This window comes from Nothoprocta perdicaria, unplaced genomic scaffold (genome assembly GCF_003342845.1).
Source record: "Nothoprocta perdicaria isolate Ctin4 unplaced genomic scaffold, notPer1 scaffold_261, whole genome shotgun sequence".
Lineage (NCBI taxonomy): Eukaryota > Metazoa > Chordata > Aves > Tinamiformes > Tinamidae > Nothoprocta > Nothoprocta perdicaria.
In genome coordinates this window covers 135,849-160,193 of record NW_020455490.1, presented here as the reverse complement: position 1 = coordinate 160,193, position 24,345 = coordinate 135,849, and the positions used below count along the sequence as shown (strand labels likewise).

Genomic DNA, 24,345 nt, shown 5'->3' with positions numbered 1-24,345 from the left:
ACAAGACACATTTTTCCTTTTTTCTTTCTTTCCTTCCCTCCTTCCTGCTGAGGCCCCGTGTTCCCAAGGCTCAAAGGTTGTCGCCGCGCCGAGATAACCAYGTTTATCACCAGAGCTGGTTTGGAAGCTGCCCTGCTCTTGGGCTGCTTCCCGCTCAGCCAACGGGCTGTCCCGGAGCYGCACATTGTCTGGCATTTAAATGAAGCCTCTTGGAGGCCCAGGCTGCCCTGTGCACAAAGGGCCCTGCTTTATTCCTTAGTTTAGTTACCCGGAGCTTTGTCCGGGAAACTTAGCGGGCTGTGGTAAATGACTGCGCAGCCGGTGTTTCCACTGGAGAGGGATTTGGGGCCTCTTTGTCCGCTCCCTATCCCTCCTTTTCTGCTCCCTGGCTGATGTCCCGGCAATCACGGGCCTTGCTTTAGCTGTAATAGCAGAATACCCCTAATCTCAGTTCAAGGAAAAGAAGGAAAGCCTTTGTGCCAGCTCCAAAGGGAGCTGCAACTCGCACACAACTGTGTATGTGAAACAGGCCTGTCGCAAACGGGACATTCARTCTTCAAATTAATCTCTAGTAAGGTTTATGGTAGCCTTATTTTTGCTTTTCTGAATTTCACACAACGACGCCTTGGCATTAAATTTTCCAACTGCTTGAGTGAGTGCAGGAACAAACCTGCAGCACATCTGGAGCACTGCTAAAAATACTCTGAAAAGTCTTTCATTTATTAACCGTGACGTAGCAAAGATTTCCAGTCAGTAGGGCTTGTTGCAGATGCATGTCAGCCTTGAGCAAGTACAGATCTCTGTATATACCTGTGTAATAACAGGATTTAAAAAAAAAAAAAATTATTTCTTTGTGGTCTGTTGTCCTGTGCCTCCCCCATCTACCTCCCCTCCAGTTAAAGGCTGTTGAAAATATGACCGATTTTTTTGGACATATTTCCATTCTGCTTTGTTCAATACTAGAGCCAAACTCCTTGTTCTCTATTTTCCATTTAGTTACTTGCAGAAACACTTACCTGGCAGTTCAGTAGTCTTCCCATGCTACTGTGTAAAGTAGGAGACAACAGTATAGATTTTATAAATCTATATTTTATATTTTATTTTAAAAAGTGTTTGTATCTGAAGATTTATTTTTATAGCCGRGATATGATTTTACGTTATCAAACAATCTTCTTACTTGTCCCCTTACTTGTCCCCTGCCCAAGTGAATCCCCTTCTGTGATGCTTTGATTCTGCTGGCATAAAAAGCTTTGAATATGGATTTGGAATCCGTTTGTGTGTTAGTTTATATCTGTGCAATCACTGTTTCCTTTTCTCAAAGAGCTGTGTTTCAGTAAAAGTGCAAGTAGTTCCAACAGTGAAACAGAGGTGGGTTGTTAAGAGCTTCCACTTGTTCTGGCTGCTTAAATCCTGAGCTGAACCCCAGCAACCTGGCCCAATAACATGATGTATAGCTGTTCTTCTCAAATATAACGGCRTCTATAAAAATAATTGTCTGGAGACAATATTTTGCATTCCTGAAATTCCCCTCGGTGCTCTCAACTTCTCAAGCCATTTTGTCTCCGGCTGCAGTCCTTGCTAAAGTGTGGGTTGTTCACTCTTCTCAATTTTTATTTCCCCACGTAACGTGCTTGCACTTTTTTCCCTTTGATTTGCCTTTAGTGTCATTACTTTTGGTGTAGCACTTGTGCACGGTGATGGTCAGAAGTTGGYGCGAGTCCCGAGTCCCGTGAGGCTCCATTTTAATGAGCGGATCCCGAGCTCCCGCGCTGTGAAAGTGGAATTGTTCTGGCAGCAGGCGAGCCTGGAGAGCGCCGAGCTCCTTCGCCAGCTCAACTGAAGCTAAGGCCCTTAAATGGGGTGGTAGAAAGTTGGCTTGGCCTCCCTAAATTCAGGACGTGCATTCCAGGCTTGGATAGCGCTAAACCTGTTTGCTTATCCAGGAGTTATTCATTCGGACTGTGGAGAATTAAACCAAGAGAGCAGCAGAGTYGTGTTGCTTTTGGATGAGGTGTATGCCTGAAATTTGCAGCATCTGGGTAGTGTAATGCTTTTGCAGTAACTTCTTGCTAATTTTACCATTGGCAGATACATGSGCCGTGGTTGGCAGACTGCCACTCTTTGCTGGGATGCGGGATTTACTTGGAAGACGGTTTCTCCGGGCACGGCTTTTTGCTCTGAGTGGGCACTGTCATTGCCCTRTTGTCTTAGCCAAACAGCAGGGATAGAGGGAACCTCAGATTAGCCTGAGGTTATGTTATTTCTATATTATTTGTGTATTTGTATATTTGTATTATTATATGTTATTTCTATATAACATAAAAATGCACGTGCGCCGTGAGTGCTGGGTTAAGTCTGGGTTTAAGTCTGGGTGGGTTTAGTTTTTCTCCTTTTCAAGGCACATTTTGCTCCGTCGAGTGCAAAAAGCCACCTCGAGGTGGTTTCCCTTGGTGCGTTCGGCCCGGAAGGCGCGTGCAGCGTTTCGGTAGCTGGGAGTTAGGTGGGAATGTCGAGCTGATGCCGCAGGTACGGCCGCGTGGGCAGGTCGGAGCAGGGCGGCCCGGGGCTCTGCGGTAGCTGCTCCCACTCGTGTTCTCATCCTGCAGAAAATGCAGAAATATATATAGAAATATATTGGCGACTTCATCCTTTCTTTTTTTCTTCTTCTTCTTTWCTTTTTCGGGCTTGTAGCCGCCCATTTGTCACACCAGTAAAACTATTCAGCCTTCAGGGCATCGTCCTCCCGCAGTTCATATCTTGTTTACTCCTTAATATGCAAGAAAGGCTCCAGTCTTGTACCAAAGAAAATGATTCGAGCGTAGGGGTCAGTAGCCCATCTTCTTAGTACTGGTTTTCAAGCAGTCAGATCAGCTCATTGTTTGGGGGGTTTTAGTAACAGGGACATTACAACCAGTTTTACAGCCAAGGGGTATTATATGTGTTGTTGACTCTAGAGCAGAGCTTCCTTAGGCCTTTCACTATATTTTCAACATCATTGTTGCTTCCATAGAGAAGAATTTTGCCTGCATATACAAAATACAGGGTCAGCTACATTTCCTTTGGAGGAAGAGCTCTCATGGTTTGTACTAAAATCTGTTTTTTTCAAAAAAACCAGTTCAGTTTTCAGTTGCACAGTGAACTTCTCAAAAGTGATAATCTGGCTTTTAGGAACAGAGAGTTAAGCCACTAGCCTGTTTATGCACTTAGAAGAAAGGCCATGAAGAGTTTATTTGCATTTTAAACCTTTGGTGTTTTATGAAAGTGTTTAAGGACTAAGACTCARTGGCAACATCTACAGCAAGGTAAAGTGTAATGTGTAGATCTGAAGCAGTAGCAACACAGCTATGAGCACCATTTGAAAGCCTAAGGAAATTTCCTCTTATAAACTGGGATACATTTGCTGCCACTAGGTCAGGTGTGTTTTTCTGTGACAGTCTAGGCTGTGTTTAGAGTTGTTTAATAGAAAGGAAAACGAGGACAGCCTGACCTGCCGCACTTGAGCATGATAGTGTTTCTGGCATGAGTCACAGACCATTTCTCAGGAATTGGTGGTATCTCACAGGCGCTGCAGGTCTGTGCAAGTTGTTTTTCATTTTTTAAAAATGGCATAATTGTTGAATGGAAAAATATTATAATTAGTTTTGGACCGCATCAGATTCGGGGTTTGGCAGGAAGAGCCTTCATCTCAGCTCCGCTTTTCTGTTTTCTTTCTCGTTGCAAATCTTTTCATTTGCTTCCAACTTCCTGCTCCTCTGCCCACATTCCTGTATCTGTTTATCTGCCTTTTGCCACCTCTTTTAACATTACTCATATAACCTTGACTCAGCTTTGACTTTCCTGCAGTGCTCCTCGCTCTTCATCTTCACAGCCCTAATTACCGCTCCTCCCTTCGGCCTCTGCACCTTTGAGCTCTGCAGTGGCTCTTCCAGGGAGAATTCCCGTTTTCCCATCTTAACCAATACATGAGAAAAGTGCATGTGGTTCAGGTGCAGTGACCCATCTCTTATTTTTAAGTTTTAGTTAAAAATTGTCATTGGTTTCAGACCTTTAATAGATTTTTTAAAAAATGTAGATACTGATTTTCTGAATTTGGAGAAGGTCCCTACTGTGGTGGTTCTGTCCTAGCAGAGATTTTTGAGCAGCCTTTTTAAGGCTTCTATCTCCTGAAACAACCTTGCTGTTTCTTGCTTAAAATAATTGTACAAAGTGTGCTTTTCCATATACCTTTTAGCTTGCTTTCTTCTGTTACTAGCTTCAAGAATAAATATTGTAATTACTGTATGTATATTTAAGCTGCCATAGTCTATACTTCTTGCACAGTAGTTTGAATCTAGTTCTTGTGTCATTTGGAGATTATTGTGAAAAATTCTTTATGAAATAAAAAAAAAGTAACCATTTTAGTTTTGCATTTTTTAAGCATACCTCTCTTTGACCTTACACCTTAATTAGTTTTTAAGTTTAACACTTCAGAATTCATTATTTTTCTTATCGAAGTCTCTGCATTACTGACTAGGGGTGTTTTGGAGGTGTTAAACAGATTGACATTGCTGTTAACTGATGATCTTAGAGGGATTTTTGCACTCCACATTTCTAGATCTATCTGAAAACCTTCACCCATATGCTTCCATGCAGCACTGGCCTGGCTTAGTGATTGAAAAACTTGTTAGTATTTTCTACTGCAACCTCGTTATAGGCCTGCCAAGCTGATAATTAATTAGCTCTTCCACATGTTATTACAGCCCACATAGCTGTATAGTATAATAAGCTGAACACAGCAGATGAGAGGAGACTTAAAGAGCCTAATCCTCAAAAAAATAAGATGAGACTCCTACACCTTGTGTTAAATTGGCCGCCTAAAATGTTTAAACCCCGCACGCTTGTATCTTGATGAGACCTATTTTTGATTTGCATTGACAAGAACAAGTAATACTAATACCTGATGGATTTATTCATGAAAGAATCTATTAACATAACTGCCTTTTCATTACAGTATTCATTACATTGCAAAGCAAAAAATGAAAATGATAGCAATATATTGAAGAAACAGAATTTCAGAGTCTGAAATGCCCTGTTGTTGTGATGTTCCCAAAATACGGCAAAATAGATATAGTTAGTGTGCCTTTTTCCCCCAAATTTTCAGAACATTTGTGAAAAATGGAAATAGAGGAATTACTAGTTTTTAACGTAAATTATTTTGGTTTTCATTGTTTTCTCCAAAATCTTTTTTTTTCCTTTACTTTTCTTCCCAAAGTTAAGACTCCGTTTTAATATAGAAAAAGATTAATTGTTGTTTTAACTGGTGACCATGGAGCTCATTAGTAAGCAATAGTCCTCACTCTGTCAAGTATCCTCAGCACAAACACTTTTCTGTCTTACCTGGGCTATTTTACCCTTAAAGACAGGGAACCTGCCCTAAATATTATTGAAGCCTTATTGGAATAACCATGGATAGGACAAAATGCCATTGCATCAGTCCTACGTTAAGAAATCAGAGGCATCCTCATCAATGCTCTGTGCAGAGAAATCTCCCCTGCCCTGCTACAAGTTGGTTTTGTTATACAGAGAGTTTCTAAACGAGAGACTCATTTCATTGAGGGCTTGTGAATGAAATTTCACTGCCCTCTCTTGGGGAAGGGAACTTGATTGGGAGGGTAAGAGAGCAAATAAACTTGACACCTTTTAGCTACTCATGTTTGTCATGTTTGGCACATGAAAATACCTCTAGAAAACCCTAAACATGTAATTATGACTGTCTAATGGATGTGTATTTACTCTATTTAAAAAAATGGCTCTTACACTCCATTTATGCTGCTGCAAAGCATTAGCCTGTTGCATGCACTTTCTCAAGCAAATGTTTTTAGGAAATGTGCGTTTCTTACAAGAGTTTTTGTTTTGAAACTTTACTCAAATTTATCTAGAAAAGATTTTGGAGGCACTATTTTGAGTCAAAGAGCTGCAAAATCTTGTCTTCTGTGGATAAAGAAATACAGTAAGTGCAGCAAAAATTGAGGGAATGTTTTTGTTTGGATGGTTTTGTTAGTTTTCGTTTTGTATTGTTTTCTTTTGAGTTAAAATCTGGAAACCATAGGGGCAGTAATGGGTAGGGAAGGATACTCCTCATGCCGAAGATCCCAGTGCATGGGATCCCAGGCCTTTTCAGCTGGTGTTTCCAGCTTGTACAACACTGGCTGTTGATGCTAAAACACAAATCAGCCTTGCCAGTCTTCAAGTGAGAGCTCTGCTATGTTAAAAAAAACAAATAGCTACATAGAAAAATCAGTGTTCATCAAGCTGTATGAATACTGTGCTATCTGAAACGAAACCATTTCTCTTTTCCGAGACTGGAAAACTCAGTTACCTTGGGTAGTACTTGATTATTTTGATTATAAATTTTAATTTTGGTTTTCATTATTTTGATTATGGCACCCAAATAGCTGTGGAAAAAGTTTGACTTTTGAAAAGGTAATTTGTAGTCTCAGTACCCTTTTAATTGGTTTATCAACTTTTAGCTTTAAGTAGATTTCTTTTCCCTCTCTCCCCAAATCAAGTTCATACCTTTTCAATCTCTGTGTCCCAAGCTATTTTTTTGCCTCCCACTTACATTCTTTTCTCTGTAGTCTGCACCAGCTACATGTCTGGTTCCAGCCACTTTTCCTTCTGCTAAGATCTTTTTGCTCATTTGGGCTAAGCCTGTTCCTGCCTGGTCTATTAGAAAATTATCTTTAATTGGAGGAAAATCTGCTGAAGAATAGCTCAGCTTTATTTTATCTGAAGAATTGTCTTTTTTAAGGAAGGTTTGAACTGTTTTGAGACTCATAAATCTGAATCTGTGCTGATTTTAAACCCCCAGGTCTTTTACTCTTCAATCATATCTAGACAGGCTAGACCTGCGTAACCAAGCTGGGCTCTAGTCAAGACTGTGGCTCCTAGTGCAGAAGGAATAATATAAAAAATGAATTTCAAACAGACATTAACCTGTTTTGTTTAGTACTTACATAGAAAATTAGCGGAAAGGCATCACAGTATTCCTCTACAGTATTCCTTGTGCCGGAGATGCATGTGTTAAGGGTACTTCTTCTTGAAAAACATTATAAAGTTGCAATTAACATAAACACAAGCCGATGTACTACGTTATTTATATTCCTCAATCTCGTTTGCATAGATATTTGTGGGAATGAGTGACAGGTGATGAAGAAATCTCTCTGCAGCTTCAAAAGTAGAAAATCTTCTAACTCTTGAGTCTATTTGTTCAAGTTCCCGAAGAAGAAAAGGGTTGGAGGGAGGTGGCCCTGCATCATATTTTTCTTTAGAGTATCAGTCTGTGTGAGAATGCTCTTTGGGAGAGTTCCTTGAGATTGTGCACATAGGAAAATGGTGTGTAATAAAAACTGGATAAATAATGTAACTTGTTGTGACAAAATCCGTATGTAAGAAACTCTGAAAAGAGTTAATTTAACAGTGTGAAATATGATTAGACATAAAACATTTGATTATTCAAATCCTGTAGAAATTCAAATATTTATTGTTTTTCTAAATCTTTTCATAAAGTTTCTATCCTTTAAAAAATACACACACACACACACACACACACACACATATATATATATATATTTATATATTCCGTAGTTCAGAGATCTTTAAGATATATTCCCAAGTCCATGGGAAGAAAAAAAAAGGGATACTTCTGACCCTCTCAAGATGGAGAAAGCATCTTTAAAAATAGCCAGGCTACCTTTTCCTATTCTTTTTCTCTTTAGAAGTTTTCCATTAAAGAACTTTTAATATTTTGACCTAATTCAGTCAGTTTAAGCTATCCAGGCAGAATCAGGCTTGTGATGAAAAGGGGTTGCATCTATATCTATTTGTTTAGTACTATACTCTTTATTGCAGTAAGAGAAGCTTTGTTATTCTTGGACTCTGCTAGACTCCCAGAGGACTTAGCTATCGGGAGTTTTACTGTCTAAGATACTTTTTGAAACACAATTTAAAATGCTTTATGGCCATACTTTTCAGGCATTTGTATGTTGTTTGGATAGGAACTTCATCTCCTTGCCTTAATAACCCTACTAAACCAGAAAGAACAGTTAGAATATTTAAAAAAAAAAAAAAAAAAAAAAAGGCAGAATTTGTCATTAGTGGAATTTATTGCCATAACCCAAAGTATTATCAGACGTAGCATTTATGGTATCTAATTTTCAAGGCATTGTAACAAAACCAAAATAATGCAAATAAGCGAATAGTTGTAAATTGCATCATCTCATTTCTATCTGTTAAATTTTAACCTCAAGCTTAATACAGTTGAAGTCTTCCTTGCACTACTATTGTGTCAGACTTGCTGGTCCTTAGCTTCTGCTTTTAAGGTGAAGAAAATGGTATTTTGCTGCTGCCTGTAAATCCAAATTCATGCACGTGAGTATCCTCCCAGCCTATTTGCCTCTGGGCAGTTATTCTGAATAAAGATCATGTGGGAAGAGTATCGAATAAAGATCATGTGGGAAGAGTATCTAATAAAGACTTAATGGCAGAGGTGCATAGAGGTGGCTTTGCCAAAATGTCCTGGGGCCTTTGGGATACCTCCTGAAGCCCCAGCACTAGAGTATAACTGTACTTAGATGAAGTAAAATTTATTCTTGTTTATTTATTTATTCTAATTTATTCTACCTTATTTGGAGATGGGGTAGGAGAGGTTGAGCAAGCTTGTCCCATGCAGTGCTCCATGCTCCCGAAGGGCCTGGGCGAGATCSATCCCTGAGTGGTTGCCATGTAGCTGTGCAGGAATTTTGCTGGAACAAACTGTAATGTATYGAAAAACCCAGAGACAATGTGAATGCAGCACCCTATTTAAGCATTTGCTTTATGACATTTTATTTTTCATTCATAATTTATGATCATATTTTTCCCTTTGTTTTCATCTGTCTTCCCCCTTCTTTGTCCTTCCCAAGGTTGCATGTAACATTTTAAGTTGCAATCTGCTATTGCAGAACCAGCACTGCTTTGGATAATGTTGCATAGCAACATAAAATTTAATTGTGCCAAGTGTTTTGGCATTCTCCTAATGTACATTTTTTTCATTCTCTTCTTTTTCACTTGAACTGTATTGTCATTGATTGGGGTGAAACCACGAGTATATGAGTACACTGTGAATATTATTATAACAAAAAGCAGTKCCCAGTGTCCCCAGTCATCTGGAGTTTCGATTTTTGTCTTGCAGTCATTTTATGCTCTGGCAGCCAAAAGAAACCTGAAAGAAATCGGGTGTGAAAGGAAGAAAACGGTTTTATTTCTAAACTCTTACACAGCTCAAATTATATTCCCCTCTTGTGATTACCTTTACTTCATAGGCCCTTTGCACTTGCAATCCATTTTCCATACCATACATCTTAAAATGTCTCATCCATTCACTAGTCATGGAATAGAGTTTGGTGAATAGTCTTCTCCCATTTCAACACTGAACAAACACCTTGGGTTTATAGATTAATTTGTCTTTTTTAGCAACTACCTGAGAAAACATTGTTTCCAGTTAATTTGGAGAAGGAATTCACATAAGGAGCGTGCCCGTCCTCGACATTTCTGGGTTGTGCTAGAAAGGGGAATGAATGTAAAGAATTAATGTCAGTTGGGGTATATGCTTAATTAGCTCTCAGGAGAACATCTACCTCTGAAAAATGAAGCACAACGGAAAAATGAGTTCTTTACGTGACCCACTGACTTCATTATTGCAAGGACATTTTTATAATAGAGTAATTCAAGGCATCACAACTGGAAGAGAATGTACTAGCTAAATAGTATAGATATGATATGATTCATTGGATCTGATTCATTAAAAAAAAAGAGAAAGGTTTCAGGCAGTCAAATGTATAATGGGGCCATATATGATCACAGAGTCACAGGATGGTTGAGGTTGGCAGGGACCTCTAGAGACCATCCAGTCCAACCCCCTGCTCCAGCAGGGACACCCAGAGCACGGGGCACAGGGCGGCATCCAGGCGGGTTGGGAAGMTCTCCAGAGAAGGAGACTCCACGGCCTCCCTGGGCAGCCTGTGCCAGGGCTCTGGCACCCTCACAGGGAAGAAGTTCTTCCTCACATGGAGATGGAACTGCCTGTGTTTCAATTTGTAGCATGACCTGTTGTCCTGTCACTGGTCCCCACTGAGAAGAATTTGACCCCATCCTTTTTACATTCTCCCCTCAGGTACTTAAACACATTGATCAGATTCCCTGTCAGTCTTCTTCTCCAGGCTAAACAGGCCCAGCTCTCTTAGTCTTTCCTTGTAAGATARATGCTCCAGTCCTTTAATCATCTTCATTGCTCATCGTCATGGATGATGTTTGTTCAAGCTCATTTTTCATGGTAGATAATTCTGCATCAAAAGGAAATGTCAAAAAATAGTATTTCAGTATGGCTGATTTGATAAGTTCAATCAATTTTAGTTCAGGCCTTCATCGTTGTTAAACTTTTTACCTTAAGGATTCTTACTTTGACTGGATGTTTTATACTAAAACTTRTAATACTGGCCTTCACCTTGGTAGATACCTCTGAATTCTTCCTCTTTTGGATTGTAAGATTCTTTATGGATTCTTACCTGGAGAATCAGGTGCTTACAACAGTGTGGGCTGGAAGGGACCTCTGGAGCTGAATAGAATTGAATGACTGCAGAGCTATACATTTAATGCTGAAAACACATATTTGAGATAAAAGAGTCAATTTAGAAGGCCAGACTCAGGAATTCATTCCCAACAAATGTATTTTACTATGGGAAGGAAAACCTTTGCATGAGGAATCCTGGACTGGTTCGAATCAGTCTGTATTGAAGCCTGAATTGCCACATCTTTGGTGGTGTTGTCAGCTAGAAAGCTGTAMGTTTATTTCATGATTTCTTCTTTTTTAAACATGTAGCTTTGCAGTTTACAAAATGCTTGGAATTTTCTGTAGTCACGGATCTTCCTCTGATGATTATCAAATAAAAAGGACTTTGACAGTTTTTAAAATTGAAATCTGCCAACACTTCRCTGTAAAGTTTAATATGTCCACATTTGGTTGTATTTTCATTTTTACTCCTTACTGGTGTTTGGATTTATCTTTTTTTTTTTATGTTTTAACTCAGTTTTAAATGCTTTCTCTGGTATTATTTGCTTCCTTTATTGTCATTCTTGATTTGGTTACTTCTATTTTTTCCTTCTGTTTAGATTTCAGCATATTTCAATTTCATTTGAATGCTCTCATACTTCAAACATTTTACATTCTTTGTAGTTTTTCTGCCTTTTTAGCTAATGTGCTGCAGTGGTCAATTTTCTGTCTGCCCTTGCTCAACATGGTAATGTCTGTAGATTATTGATTTGACTGAGATGAAAAATATGTTGGTGAGGTTTGTTAATGATACTGCTTTGCAAGGTCAGTTGTTTCAGCAAAGTGGAGATATGATATGAGAAAACTGTGGTTTACAGATCTAAACAGAAATGCAATGAAATTGCAAGTGAAGAAAAGGTGAGGATAATTCAGCTGACAAAACCTGTGTCAGTAGAGGTGCTGTGTAATCAGAGCAGACAGTTCTCTGCAGGTGGGAAAAAAAACCCAAATATATATATATCTTTTTAACAAAYGTGTGAAAAATCTGCAGCTCCCACTTAATCTTGAACTTTAGGGCTCAGTGGTCTTTAAGTGGACCCTCCAATTTAGGGACTTTGTGATTTGGGGAGCAGTGTGTGAAATGCTAAAATGAGCTAAAATTAAGCCATTTTTATATATAAACTGAAATTTGAAAAGATCTCATTGCGCAGCAGTTCATTTGTGGGGAGAGCCCTTCTTCAGAAAAGGACTTAGTTTCTGTGTTCTGCAGCAGGAGCCCTTGGGTCATCCCGTGCCCTCCAACAGGGAAGCACGTTCGTTCGGAGCAAACAATGACGAACGGCATGTGGAAAGCGGACGGTCCCTACGGAGGCCTTCCCAGCGGAATGCGATTCTGCACCAAATCTCTGAAGAATTAGGTCACCGCTGTACCTTAGGAGATGGCAACAATAAGTCTTAAAGCTAAAGAATTGCCATCTATTGTTAGGCTCTTGTTCCCGTTTTGACCTGGTGTGGTCTTTCAAGCCCATAGGTGGTACTTGGTAGCCCAAGGATTTTGTTTCTCTCCCGCCAAGATCTTTTAATTGCTTTATTCCTGTTGCTAGGGGAAAGTAAACGCTGTCCTCTGTCCTTAATGCTTTTAGAGGACCCATTGAGCGACCTTGTCGCCTGCATCCCGCTTCCCGTAGCTCCTTGGGATTTTCGCTCCGCTTGTTTGTTGCTCTTGACCTTGTTCTCGTAGCGGTCACTCTTCAGGCGGCCAGATCCCGGCCGCGTTTCTCCGCAGGGATTTCTGCGCTCATTTTGCAGCCGGCCTGGAGCGCTGGCTGTTGCGGCGCCAGCTCTGCCGGGGGTTTCCATAGCGATGGGCAGCATGGCCGGCCAGGCCCGGCCTGGCAGGGCCCGGCCTTGCAGGCGCGTTCGCAGCCACCGCAGGGTTTCGGAGAGCAGTAAGTGTGTGGATTGGGATGTCGCGGGTTTGGAAGGTGTCGTGGTGGGAACCACTGCACCCTTGCCCACGGAGTTGCTAGTTATTTCTGTTTTGTAAATAGTGCTGTTTTTGGACAGAATTCTGCCCTCTCAGGGAAGAACTGTGATTTACTCAAAGGATGTGTCAAGTTTTGATCTCCTAKCTGCCTGGGCCTTTGTATTTTCCTCTCCTAAAATGAAATTCCCATGTTTTGACACTCAGTATATCCAAAGACTAGGCTAACACGCTGCCTCTTCTCCCCAAAGCCCGAGTGGTTTRCATTTCCTTTAGCAGCCTTCTCTCTCCTGTCATGATGGAAACCTTCATTATTGAAAGACTTGGAAAGTGACCAAGGGGAAGTCTTGGTCCATTTGGGACCATTTTTGGTGAGGGTAAGCCTTTACTCCATTTGGGAGCGCATGCGGCTCTGCTGCTTCGCACTGGGCCTACATGAAGCATCACCAGGGAGCCCACCCTGCTGGGAAGCTGCTCACCCGGCTCCCGTCGTCACACATAGGGCGAGGAGCTTGGCTTCCCAGGCCAGAATTGCCTCCCAACAGCCACAAAATACCTGCCCTGGGCTTTAAGCTCCTTTGAGATTCTTTGCATTGACTAAAGGCTCACGGGCCCAGGAGCTGGCTCTCAGGGGTCTCCTCTCAGAAAGATCTGTCCCATCAGCTAAGTGTCACTCTTTGGCCCTTTCATGGTTTTCTGGTGAGAATAGCTCCGATTAGCAAAAGGAACCCAGAAAACACCTGCCCTTTAATAACCATATCCAAACAGTGGGCTTGCTCATGTGGGGACTGGGAACAAGTCTATCCCTGTTCCCCTCCTGACCTAAGGTCTCCACTGAAAGAAGGTACCGRAAAGCAGGTAGCTCCTCACACACAGGGGTCCACAATTCACCTTTCCTCTCCCCATTTTCTGTCTTTCTCCCCAATTTCCCTCAGACAGATTCATGAGAGCTCACGACTGCCGTGGTGGGCAGAATTTATCCACCCACGGGCTGCCCCAGCGGGCGCCTCGTCCTCTGTCACTGGAATCTTAGGGCAGGTTTAAGTGTCAGAAGGAACTAGAGCCCCTCAGAAGTGTTTGGGTGAAAAATAACCGAATGGATGAGGCATTTGCTTTCAGCAGTTCTAGCCCAGTGAACTCGTAYGAATATTGCAGCTTGTGCCAACAGATGAGATAGTGGTTCTTGCTATGAAAAAAATGCTGCCTGAAGAGTCTTTTAATATTATAGATTAAAATATGAGCCTGCAGTGTGTCCAGTTCTGGGAATCCTGTTGAATCCACTTAGTTTACCTGTTGAATCCACTTAATTTTATCTTATCACTTCTCCTGGTATTACATACAATTTCTCCCTTACAGTGTAATTCCTCTGTATCAAACATAGAAATCAGTGCAGCACCTCTATTTTTATCAGCTCTGTTCACTTGACAAATCCGTCCCCTACTGCCCCGAATTCAGTCCTGAATCTAAATGTCCACTGAGGTGTTTTTAGTTTGTGCTCAACTCTCAGTCGAGGTTTCTAGGCAGTAGTGCTCATAGCTGGCACCTTGGTTGGGCTGTTTTAGCAATGTGATACCTAGCAGAGGTCAAAGGCAGTAGCAGTTTATTTGCCTTCCTTGCTGCCTGGCTTTGGCTTCCAAATACGCAGCAGGGGATGGTTCTCATCTCCCAAATATCCAATTTACACCAATACAAGCCACTGCTAGAAATTCAAAACCAGCGTTTTTGTCAAGCCGCCTTTGAATGTTGATTTCATTATTGTTAAATATCAGCACCAGCTTAATCTCTCCTAGATTTCCTGGTGAGATTTTGCTCTGAATCATGTTACAAAAGTCCTTACCTTTTACTGTGGATGCTGGTATCGATTTACCAGGATTAACTGATTTCTGGGTGATCGCTGCTTTGTCGGTGCTTGTTGACTTAGAGAATGGAACTGCTAAACGACAATGCCTTTTTAATAGTTAAAAGCTATTAACTATTAAAATATTAACAGTAACTTGCTGTTGATTAAAATAGCTATTGCGTTCTCCAAGTGGAGTGCAATTTCCCTCCTGAAGGGTTCCAAAAGTGTGCCGGGGATGATGAATACCTCCTCCTGGGGTGAAGTACCTCCTGGAGCCAGATGGGGACGAACAGGCTGAAATAGCATTTATTATAGTTTTTGTTCAATTAATTTTTTAAKGTAATCAATGGCTGCAGTTTACAAATTAATATCTGTAGTTTGTAAGTGGCATTTTGGGTAAATAATGGCAAGCTTTAGGAAATGAGAAGTTGGATGAGATTCCAGTGTTGGCTTTCTGCATATTTCTTTCTGATGCTTGGACAAATSCTGCTTGACCAGAGCTCTTGCAGAAATAACAATTTCAAATTACATATTTAAATATAATTAATGCTTGGATGAAAACCTTGCAAAACACTGCTTTACAAGTTCCTTCATGATATCCTCATTCAAATAATTTAATGTTTTCAATCTTTCAGTGTTTACTTTTTTCAAGCAAACACAATAGGGAATTGCTGTAATTGCTAGGGAATTGCTAGGGAATGGCTGTTGCTGTTTGAAGGAATCTAAATCCTAAGTGTGGAACAATTGTGGTGCCATCATGTGCCAGTTTTGCATGGTGCTCATAAATGTTGCATAAATGTTGCATAAAGCACCTATACAGATTTTGCTCTATCTGTAAAGGTTCTGTCTGTACTGTATAAAGTCTGTGGATATACCTGAATATATTCCCATTTTAAGGTAAACTCTCGTGACGTGAAATCAGCTTCCTTTGTGGGGAGAAAAAGAAAGTGTTTTTGCCAATTTARTTATTACCATTCATATACTAAAAATAAGCATGGTTCTAAAAATCTTGCTGTGTATTATGGTAAAAACAGTAACTTTTTGCTCYGAATCTCCATACCAACACTTGACATAATTTAAAATGAGCTGCRTGGCAAAAGTACTTCTTGCCAGAGTATTGATCTGGGCAGTAACCCAGCCTGGTGTGTGTGTGTATTCATATTTGCTTATTTAAAAAAAAATCTAGGTACATATATGTATATATGTGTGTGTCTGTGTGTGTGCRCGCGCGCGCATATATGTGTATATATATTTGTATCTTTTTTAAGAAATCTCCCCAATGAACAACATTACCATTTTGGTAAAAACGGGAGTGTAAATTGAAATTAAAATTGCAGTTCTTACTATGAAATGTCAAAGTACTTTGCAGTTCTCCTTATTGTGAAGTCATTGACTAGGAATACAGTGCAAGTGCCAGCAAAGCATAAATGTACGGTAGTTTTAGACTTGTAAAAATATTTATAGAAATGTTCATTCATATAAAGTAAGTGTGTGTATTTTTATTATTCTTGAAGAAAATCATCAAAGGTTGGTCAGCTAAATATTATGCTCTTTGTTTTCCAGAAACCAGCAAACATTCTGGTAATGGGTGAAGGTCCAGAAAGAGGAAGAGTCAAAATAGGTAAATCTTTTAAGAAAATTTAGTAGCACAAATAAGAAGTAATTAGAAATATTGCATCTTCAGTAYAAGACAGAAAAAAAACCTCTACAAAATATTCTGTGATGAAAATATATATTCAAATGACATATCAAAGGAAGTGCATGGAGTTTAGGCTTGTATGACAGTAAGTATAGTTATGAGTTTTAAGAGACACCAATTTTTAAGTTTTAAGTGTTTCTGATTTTTTTGGCAAAGCTGTTAAAGTACAATGTGTAATTTATGCTAACTTTATTAAATGTTCTTTCTTTTTCTTTTCCCAGCTGACATGGGTTTTGCCAGGTTATTCAACTCTCCTTTGAAGCCATTGGCAGACCTGGACCCAGTTGTGGTGACATTCTGGTACAGGGCTCCAGAGCTGTTACTCGGAGCCAGGCATTACACAAAGGCCATTGGTAAGGCCATTATCTCCRACTTTCTTGGATGAAGGGAGCCATATAGCAGATATGACAGTCAACTGACCAGCTAGGTTTTTCCCTGAAGTGACAGCAGATGGAGTCTGATCCAAATCACCGTAAATCCAGATGGAATCTTTCTGAGGACTCAGTAGCTTTATTTTTAGATACAACTTAAGATTAATGTTAGAAATATTAAATGCACTTGTTCTTTTCTTTTTTTTATTTAAATAGAGAAATACTCTTTGCATTGGTTTAAATTGTTTTCTGATGTGGGCTCAGAAATCTTGTAATAGCTTCAAAGGGAAAAAAGCTGTGGCTGGTGAAGTGGGGTTCTCTTTCTGTGTTCTTTATCCAGATGCTTTGCACTTCTGTAAAGCATCTGGCTTGATAAGGTGAAGGGCACTCTCCTGCACAGCTTGCAGCCTGCTGATCATTCACTCCTGAGGGCTTATGAAGCTCCATGTTCAGGAAATGCTGGTGGCCAGATCCTTGTCTTTATTACAGCTTAATAAGTTCCACACGCACGATCCAATCAGCCTGAGTGCCTAGCAGTTTGCACAGTAAAAGCACTTGAGGTGCACGGGAGGTTTTCTGTCTGAATGATTAGGTTGCACGTGAAAAGAACTGCGAAGGAAGCAGTGTCCCTGTGTTGAAAGGGGGTTAAATCATTCCTCACACGGACAAAGGTGGCTGTCTTGCAGTTGCCGGCATTTTCTTATTGTAGAGATTTCATAGATCTATAGAGATTTCAAGACCTCATAATCTGGCTTTCTCAAATAACTGTTGTTTATCAAACTATTCCTATTATGTGTCCGTGTACAAAAAACAGTTTACAAAATGAGAGGTTATATGTTTGCCATGTAACTTCTTCAGTGTGTGCTGTGCTTCATGTTTCTTTACTAGCTTCTCCCATTTAGAGTCCTGAAATATGGACCTGAGGTGGGCAAAATACTGCCTTAGACATTGATCTGGCCTTCAGAATATACAGGAACTGTGAAGAAGTGCAAAAAACCTTCTGCACAGGCCTAGCATGTGAGCATAGCTATAAAACTGTCTATAATAAGAGCTGCATGYTCCTGCTTATAAGAACATGTAGGCTGAGGCTTGAAAAATTCTGCTTATGGGCAGGTAATGTGCATTTCTATCCTTGGATAGATTTATCGGCGTTAAAAAGCTGGAAAGTCAGGTCCTAACCCTCACTGTTACTTTTCAGCTGTTGGAATGAACAAACATCAACCATTAAAATGACTGTTTCCCTTAGCACATAGTGTGGCACAACGGAAGGGTAACTGCAAAACAAAATGATGTGGAGGAGATAGCATCCACATTACATGTTTCAGAGAAAGGGGAGCCCGTTGGGCCATCTCTGGCTTGTTTCAATGGACAAATGCTCCTTAGTGCTGAAAGCCCATCTCGTGGGTTAATTTCCTTGCCAAAAGATTATTCTTGTGCCTTCTGAGATGACGTTGTGGTGTGAGCTGAAGTGGGGACCATCAGATCTATTTGCAAAACAAATTCCTGATCCAATGTAAAGTGCAAACCACAGAAACATTCAGTTTGGAGGGGGAGCTCAGGAAGTCTCTAGTCCAWCCKCCTGTTCAAAACAGAATCCACTCCAAATTCAGACCAGATTTCTTAGGACCTTGTCCAGTCATATTTTGAAAACCTCTAMGAACAAAGACTGCTCAACTTCTTGSRTGACTTRTTCCAGTACTTAGTYACCCTTARAGTGCAGATYTTTTYTATTGTGTCCKCTCWGACCCTCCCTATCCAATTTATGCTCCTTGTCTCTCTTTCTCCTGCCCTGTATCGCTGGGAAGAGCCTGGCTCTGTCTTCTCTGTGACCACTTTGCAGGTACTGTGAGGCTCCTGCTAGAGCCATGCCCTCTCTTCTGCAGCCTCTCCCCACAGGGCAAGTGCTCCAGTCTCTGATGAGCTTGGTAGCCCTCTGCCTTGTCCCTGAGACAGCCCTGTCCATCTCTGTTTATCCCCCCTGGTGCTATGTGGGCTGTTCTGCTCCTCCTGCTAGGGGGGCAGTGCTCGTCCTTGGAGCTCTGTCATTGTGGAGACCTCTGGTTTCCCCAGGCCCCTTCCCAGCACTTGCAGGGCATGGAGCACTGCAGCATGTCCCTGCTAACTTCCAAAGCCTCTGCTTGCTGCACCCTGCGCTTGGTGGAAATGGTGGCTACAGGTGTTTAAAGAAATGCCAACAGGGTGACTTCAAACACTTGTAAATGAACGTGATGCTGAAATTGCCTTGAAATTGCTTTTGTGAACATGGGTGGACCAGCTTATTGAGTGACCTGTGCTCCGAGCAGCGCGAAGCTGCCTTAGCTGACAGTTACCTGTGTTGATAGATAGCGTATTTGTTTGCAGATTTAGCTGTGCGATATGCACCGTTATCTCAGGATATCTCTTTGAAGAATGAATTAGTGTAATGACGTTATTTCTTAATTATGTCATAAATTACTTAATTCTTGCCCTGAGCGGTCTGTAGTCTATGCTGAAACACACACAAGGAGTCCCAAAGAGATTTTAAGGGATGATACTGCCTTAGAAAGTTCTCTTTTTTGGTTAATAGTTGATTGTTTTTGAGGCTATTAATTCTTATGCTAGTTCTTATTCACACCAGTGAATCCCCTGGCGAGGGTCGGACTGGGTACTGGGATGCACAGCACACTGTGGGTAGCAGGAGCATCCAAAATACTTGGAGCAGCCAAGTAAAAAGTACAGCAACAAAAGCAAGGCAAGTGGCAAGGTAATATTTGCAGGCAGAGTGATGGATCTGAGGAGGATGTGGTTAAAGATGGGAAAAAAAACCCACAGAGATACATGGAGGGGATCTCTGCACAGCTGTAAGGCAAAGGGAAGAAGGTGGTAACAGAATGACAGCGCTGATGCTCCTGCACGTTATGAGTCCAGACTTGCATTTTGCTTCTGGCATCATGTGCACTTAATCCCACTGGTGAGAGTTGCCACATGACTGGAGCRTGTATGGCGTTTTGGCACCGAATGCAATTCTTCAGCTATCTCTTACATCTCTGTGCAAGAGCTGTAGTTCTAACAGCTCTTAAAATGACACACTCCTCAGGAGTGCTGCTGTGCTGCTTTCGGTAATAACTCATAAGTTATATAAGAYTCTCACTTAACTGCTGATCAGAGGAGTGTATGCAGTTAAAAGAGGAACGATTAGGTATGGCAGTTTGTAAAAAGGTAAATAACAGGCTCTTTGGTGTGTAGCTTCTCATTTTCCACAGATATTTTCTGATGCTTTCTATAGAAGCAATTACATACAATTGTATGTAATCAGTAATCCTCAATAAAATTAGGTTAAATCTGTATTGCACTGGCATTGGTCAATTCTCTTTGAGTTTAACCATTGCAAGAAATATTTTATTTAAGTTTACCTGGGATTTTCTTCAGTCCTTTCAATTCTTTATTGCAATACATGTCTGAAGCAGTTGCTGCATAATTTAGACTTTTACTGAAGTTTTTACTGTTTTTTAGTTTYTAGGTATCTATTTTTAAATATATTCTATTTTTTATATTTCATATTCTCTTCTTTATCCTTTTCTGAAGATTCAGTTTCTTGTTACCTTATGCCATATTTCCATAATACTTGATAGAAAAAGATCTCCTTTTGTCCAGCCTTTGCCAATTGTAGCTCAGAATGTGATTCTTTTCCTTGACCTGTGATATCCAGCTCTTCTTCTAAAATAACTTTTGATTCCGTAGTTTGCAGTTTCAGGCTGTTCGACATGAACRATGCAAGAAGCATTTCAGAGGGGGCTCAAACTCAATACTTACTAAAAATACAGTGATTTTGGACTTTGGAAAATCCAAAATCCACACTTTTGATTTTTTCTCTACATTTTCTAATGAGGAATCCTTTCTTCATTTTCTTCCTCTCRTTTTCTGTTCTTTGCATGTRCTCATGCTACTTTACTGCCCTATAACCTGAAGTACAGTGTAGTTTTTAAATTTGTTTATGTTATTATAACAAATTAACTTTTTTTTAGTCAGCTCTGGATAGTTGGTATTTGATAAGTGCAGAAAACATTTGTTTAGCTGCACAGGTAGATTTACATTGGCATTTTCCCCTTATTTGTTTTGTTCCTTCATCCTCATGAAATATTTTTCACTTACTAGTGTGCAAAAGAGAGTCAGGAAAAATACTTGTTGCTCAGGTATTTTTGAGCAACATAACTATGTTTGTTTCGAGCAATAAAATACTTTGTTAAAAAAAGTTTAAAAAAACCCAAAGAAACAAAAGCTGTTAGAATTTCATGGGGAATAATATTTAGATGATTATAAACAAGGAAAATGTTAGGCAGAACCTAAAAGCCGCTTTCTATTCTGTTGCACAATTTAAATCTGTACTAACATTATTGCAGCCACTGGAAATTGTTCTGGATTTTCAGCTCCATAACCTAAAATCAAAATCTATTCTCCTGAGTTCGTATCCTAGTATTTTAACAAAAAAGTAAAATATACAGAGAAAAGTAACTTGAACAAACTTTAGGTGAAGCCAAGTTACCAGAAGAAGATAAAATAGCTCTGATAAAATGTAAATAAATATAAAATAAAATTTAACTCTGATACATTATTTAAAAATAATATATATGCAATATATATTATATACACACGTATATATATATACACACACACACAAATATAATGTTATATATTATATATGTGTGTATATATATATAAAATAACTGTAGTTGTTAATAAACTTGTTGAGCTTTTTGAAAATCTCCAGAGAAACAGAAAATGTCATTTTCTAAGTGTCAAAATGATAAAGAAACAATTTTGAAGCAATGAGGTCCCATGCTCCATTCACTGATGGGCAAAGACATTTCCTGCAATTTTAAGGGCAATCAAGGAAATGATTTGAGGTAAGATTAAGGAAAAAATAAGTAAGCCTTTTGCGTGAAATTCACATTAATGCGACTTTTTCATTCTGGGAACATTAAAATAAAACAGAGAATTTTAGAATGGTAAGAACTTTTTTATCATAGATGTAAATTCGTAAAACATGGGGCAGTCTCYGCTATGATTCATCCTAGGGAATCTTGAAGCGTAATATCAAGGAAATGGCATGATGAAGCCTTTTTTTTCCTATCAAGTTGCAACTTGTGTAGTTATCAGTGTTATCAAACAAGAACACGTTACCTTACCTCTCCTTACAACCTGCCTTAATTAAAGAAAGACAGGATAATGTCATGTCATGGCTTACAGCACTCTAGGTAGTTTGCATTTTGCTGGCAAAACACTTCTTTAGTGTGACTGCCAGCCCAGGCTTTAAGGCAAGCTGAAAGACTGTCTTGAAACAAAAAACGAATGGAATTAGCACTTATAAATTGGAATTCCTAAGAAATCTCCTGAACTGCTGGGTTACAACATAGTCAGGTGAGGAATGATGATTCCTATACCTCTAATGTAAGTGAGCAGGAATGTCAGCAAATGGCCATGTGGCGGCTGCACTTACCAGCCTAAGGAATAAGGGAAAACCGTAACTTAAAGCTTGGGCAGTGCACTGTCACCTCGTTCCATTTCCAGACGACCATATGGTTCTGAAAGCTGGAAATGTGTGAAAGGTATAAGCAGATATCAAAACGCCTTTGAAAGCAAATGTCACGGGAAAATTTTGGGTGTATCAAAGGGAATGAATTCCTAATGAATGCTGGAATCTGTCAGAGTTTCAGCAGCTCACTTCAACTTTATCCACGGGGAAAAAAAAGAAAAAGAGGGGAATATCTGGGCGATATTACGTGGGATTTAGGGTGGAAATATGTCCATGTGTGCTCCATATTGCATGTGCAGTGAGGCCCCCCTCTCTGACTATGTGGGATGCGCTGTGTGCCCATGGACAATTCCTAAAGCCCTCTGATCCTCTTGTTCTAGGAGGGCAGGGGAAAGGGGGGGAGAAAATAAGACATTCCTGGAAAAGGTGGTGAAGCAGAAACTCCAAATGGGATCACTGGGAAGTTTGGATCGTCCTTGGGAAGAATTTGAAACAGGTTTTTTCACCTGTGGGCCTGTAGGGAGGTGGAGACTACTTTTAAACATCCATGAAGGGTAATTAAGAAAAGCAAAGGTAGAGTCAGTTAGTTTCAGTTTGCTGCATAAGGATCCACATTCCTTTTGCTGAAGATTGAGGAGGGGGAGGAAAGTAGAAAAGAATTGCAGGAAAAAAAATGGAAAAATGCTCATTTATGTGCTCTAAGAAGAGTAACTCAGGATACACTAGGAAGGGAGCGTTGTTCATGCCCTGGGCAATGTTATATGACATGGGAAGTAATTGGAATCAGATGATATTTTGTGGTAAACTTAACTTTGGCATGTGGTAAACTTTCTTCATTTTGATTATCACAGTTCTTTTTTTTTTTCCTGAGAGGCAAAATATTTAAATACCAAAGATTAATTGTGATACTCTAATTATTGCAGGTGCTAAATGATTTACTGCCGTTTATCCCTCTTGTTTGACAGCGAGCTCTAAAATACTTCATGTGTTTCTTGCTTTCAAATAATATAAAGAGGGACAGGACACTGTGCAGTCTTATTGCTGCAGTCACCTAAAAAGGTTTTTGTAGCAGATTATTAGGTCATTTGAACAGAACATTTTATAGATAGAGTCATGAGTGTTTATGAAACTTTAGAGGCTGGCAGCGGCTCAGGCTGTACTGCTGACAGGACTGCTGCACCGCTTAATACATCACCCAGCTCAGGATCTCACCTTCTGGTTCCTGGCTTCTTGTGCCTGCTGAACTGCTCTCGCTTGTCGTTTTGTTAGTGTCTGTAAATAAGCTAGGAAGGCCTGTGGCCAGCGGCAGGATGACTGCTCTGAAGGATGTGACTGAGATTTTGTGGCACCCTCGTAGCTGGCAGGACGAGGGCAGYGGCAGCGACTCACAGGACAGCAGGCCAGGCCGGTGTCTGATGCTGTAAAAGCAATTGGGTTGCTCTGAGGTGAGGCAGACAGTAAAATTTTATCTTTTAGGACAATAAAAAGGGTCTCGGGAGACTTGAAGTTAAATATGGACTCAGTCCCAAGCTTTGTGTGTAGTTTGCAGCGTGCCATTTAATCCATCCCATGTGTTGTTTCAGCATCTATAAAATGGGGATGCTACTTAGTAGTGTTGTCCTGAAGATTAAAATCAGTTGCAGAGAACAGGGATCTCCCGGACAAGKGTGTTATGGATTATTTTCATTGCTTCTGTGAATAAATTCATTTCTCTGAGAATCTGGGGATATCATTTAGCAGTTGAAGTTAGCTTGAGAAATATACCTCATTCTGTATGCTTAAAAACAGGTGGGGGGGGGCATAAAAAGGGAATAAAAAGACCAGCAAAACGACTCAGTTTTCAGTCACGATTACAGTCTGCAAATTGTGCTCATTTGCAGAATGATTTTTAGCTAAGGGAACACGTAAATTGTGTGAAGGTTGCTGCATGGCAAATGAAAATCCAAAATATTCTTTTGGATTCTTTGGACTACAACTTAGATTGTTGGTGAAGTTAACCTGTAAACTTCTATTGCTGATCACCTCATGCTCTTCTGTACATTCCTGATTCTTTTCTGTTCCTGCAGAACATGTGAAAGAAGGAACCAAGGGCTTTGCCTTTTTAGTCAGTATTTTGACAGATTTGCTRTTAGATACACTATGTTATTAGATACACTAAGTTGCTGTGATTTAACTGTATGTGGATTATTTTAGAGATGGAAAATCAAAATAGGATGAAATAACTCCGAAAGCAGAATCTCTTCCMTAGCATTAGTGCTGTGATGAAAATCTCTTTGAACAAGAGATGCCTTCAAAAATCCCTCTGTGCTTAGGCTCTTGTGCTTCAAAACTTGACAGTGACCTGTGGACCAAAACCCCTCCCTGCCCATAAT

At 40.1% G+C, this 24,345-nt stretch overlaps 1 protein-coding gene across 1 annotated transcript in view; it reads left to right on the top strand.

The window, feature by feature from the left end:
* The window catches only part of CDK19 (cyclin dependent kinase 19), a 109,351-nt gene that overhangs the window by 63,616 nt on the left and 21,390 nt on the right, over positions 1-24,345 (top strand). Inside the window, exons 5-6 of the mRNA XM_026040697.1 lie at positions 15,955-16,012; positions 16,312-16,443. Of these exons, the coding sequence (XP_025896482.1) occupies positions 15,955-16,012; positions 16,312-16,443 (190 nt within the window). The remainder of the gene's footprint in view (positions 1-15,954; positions 16,013-16,311; positions 16,444-24,345) is intronic.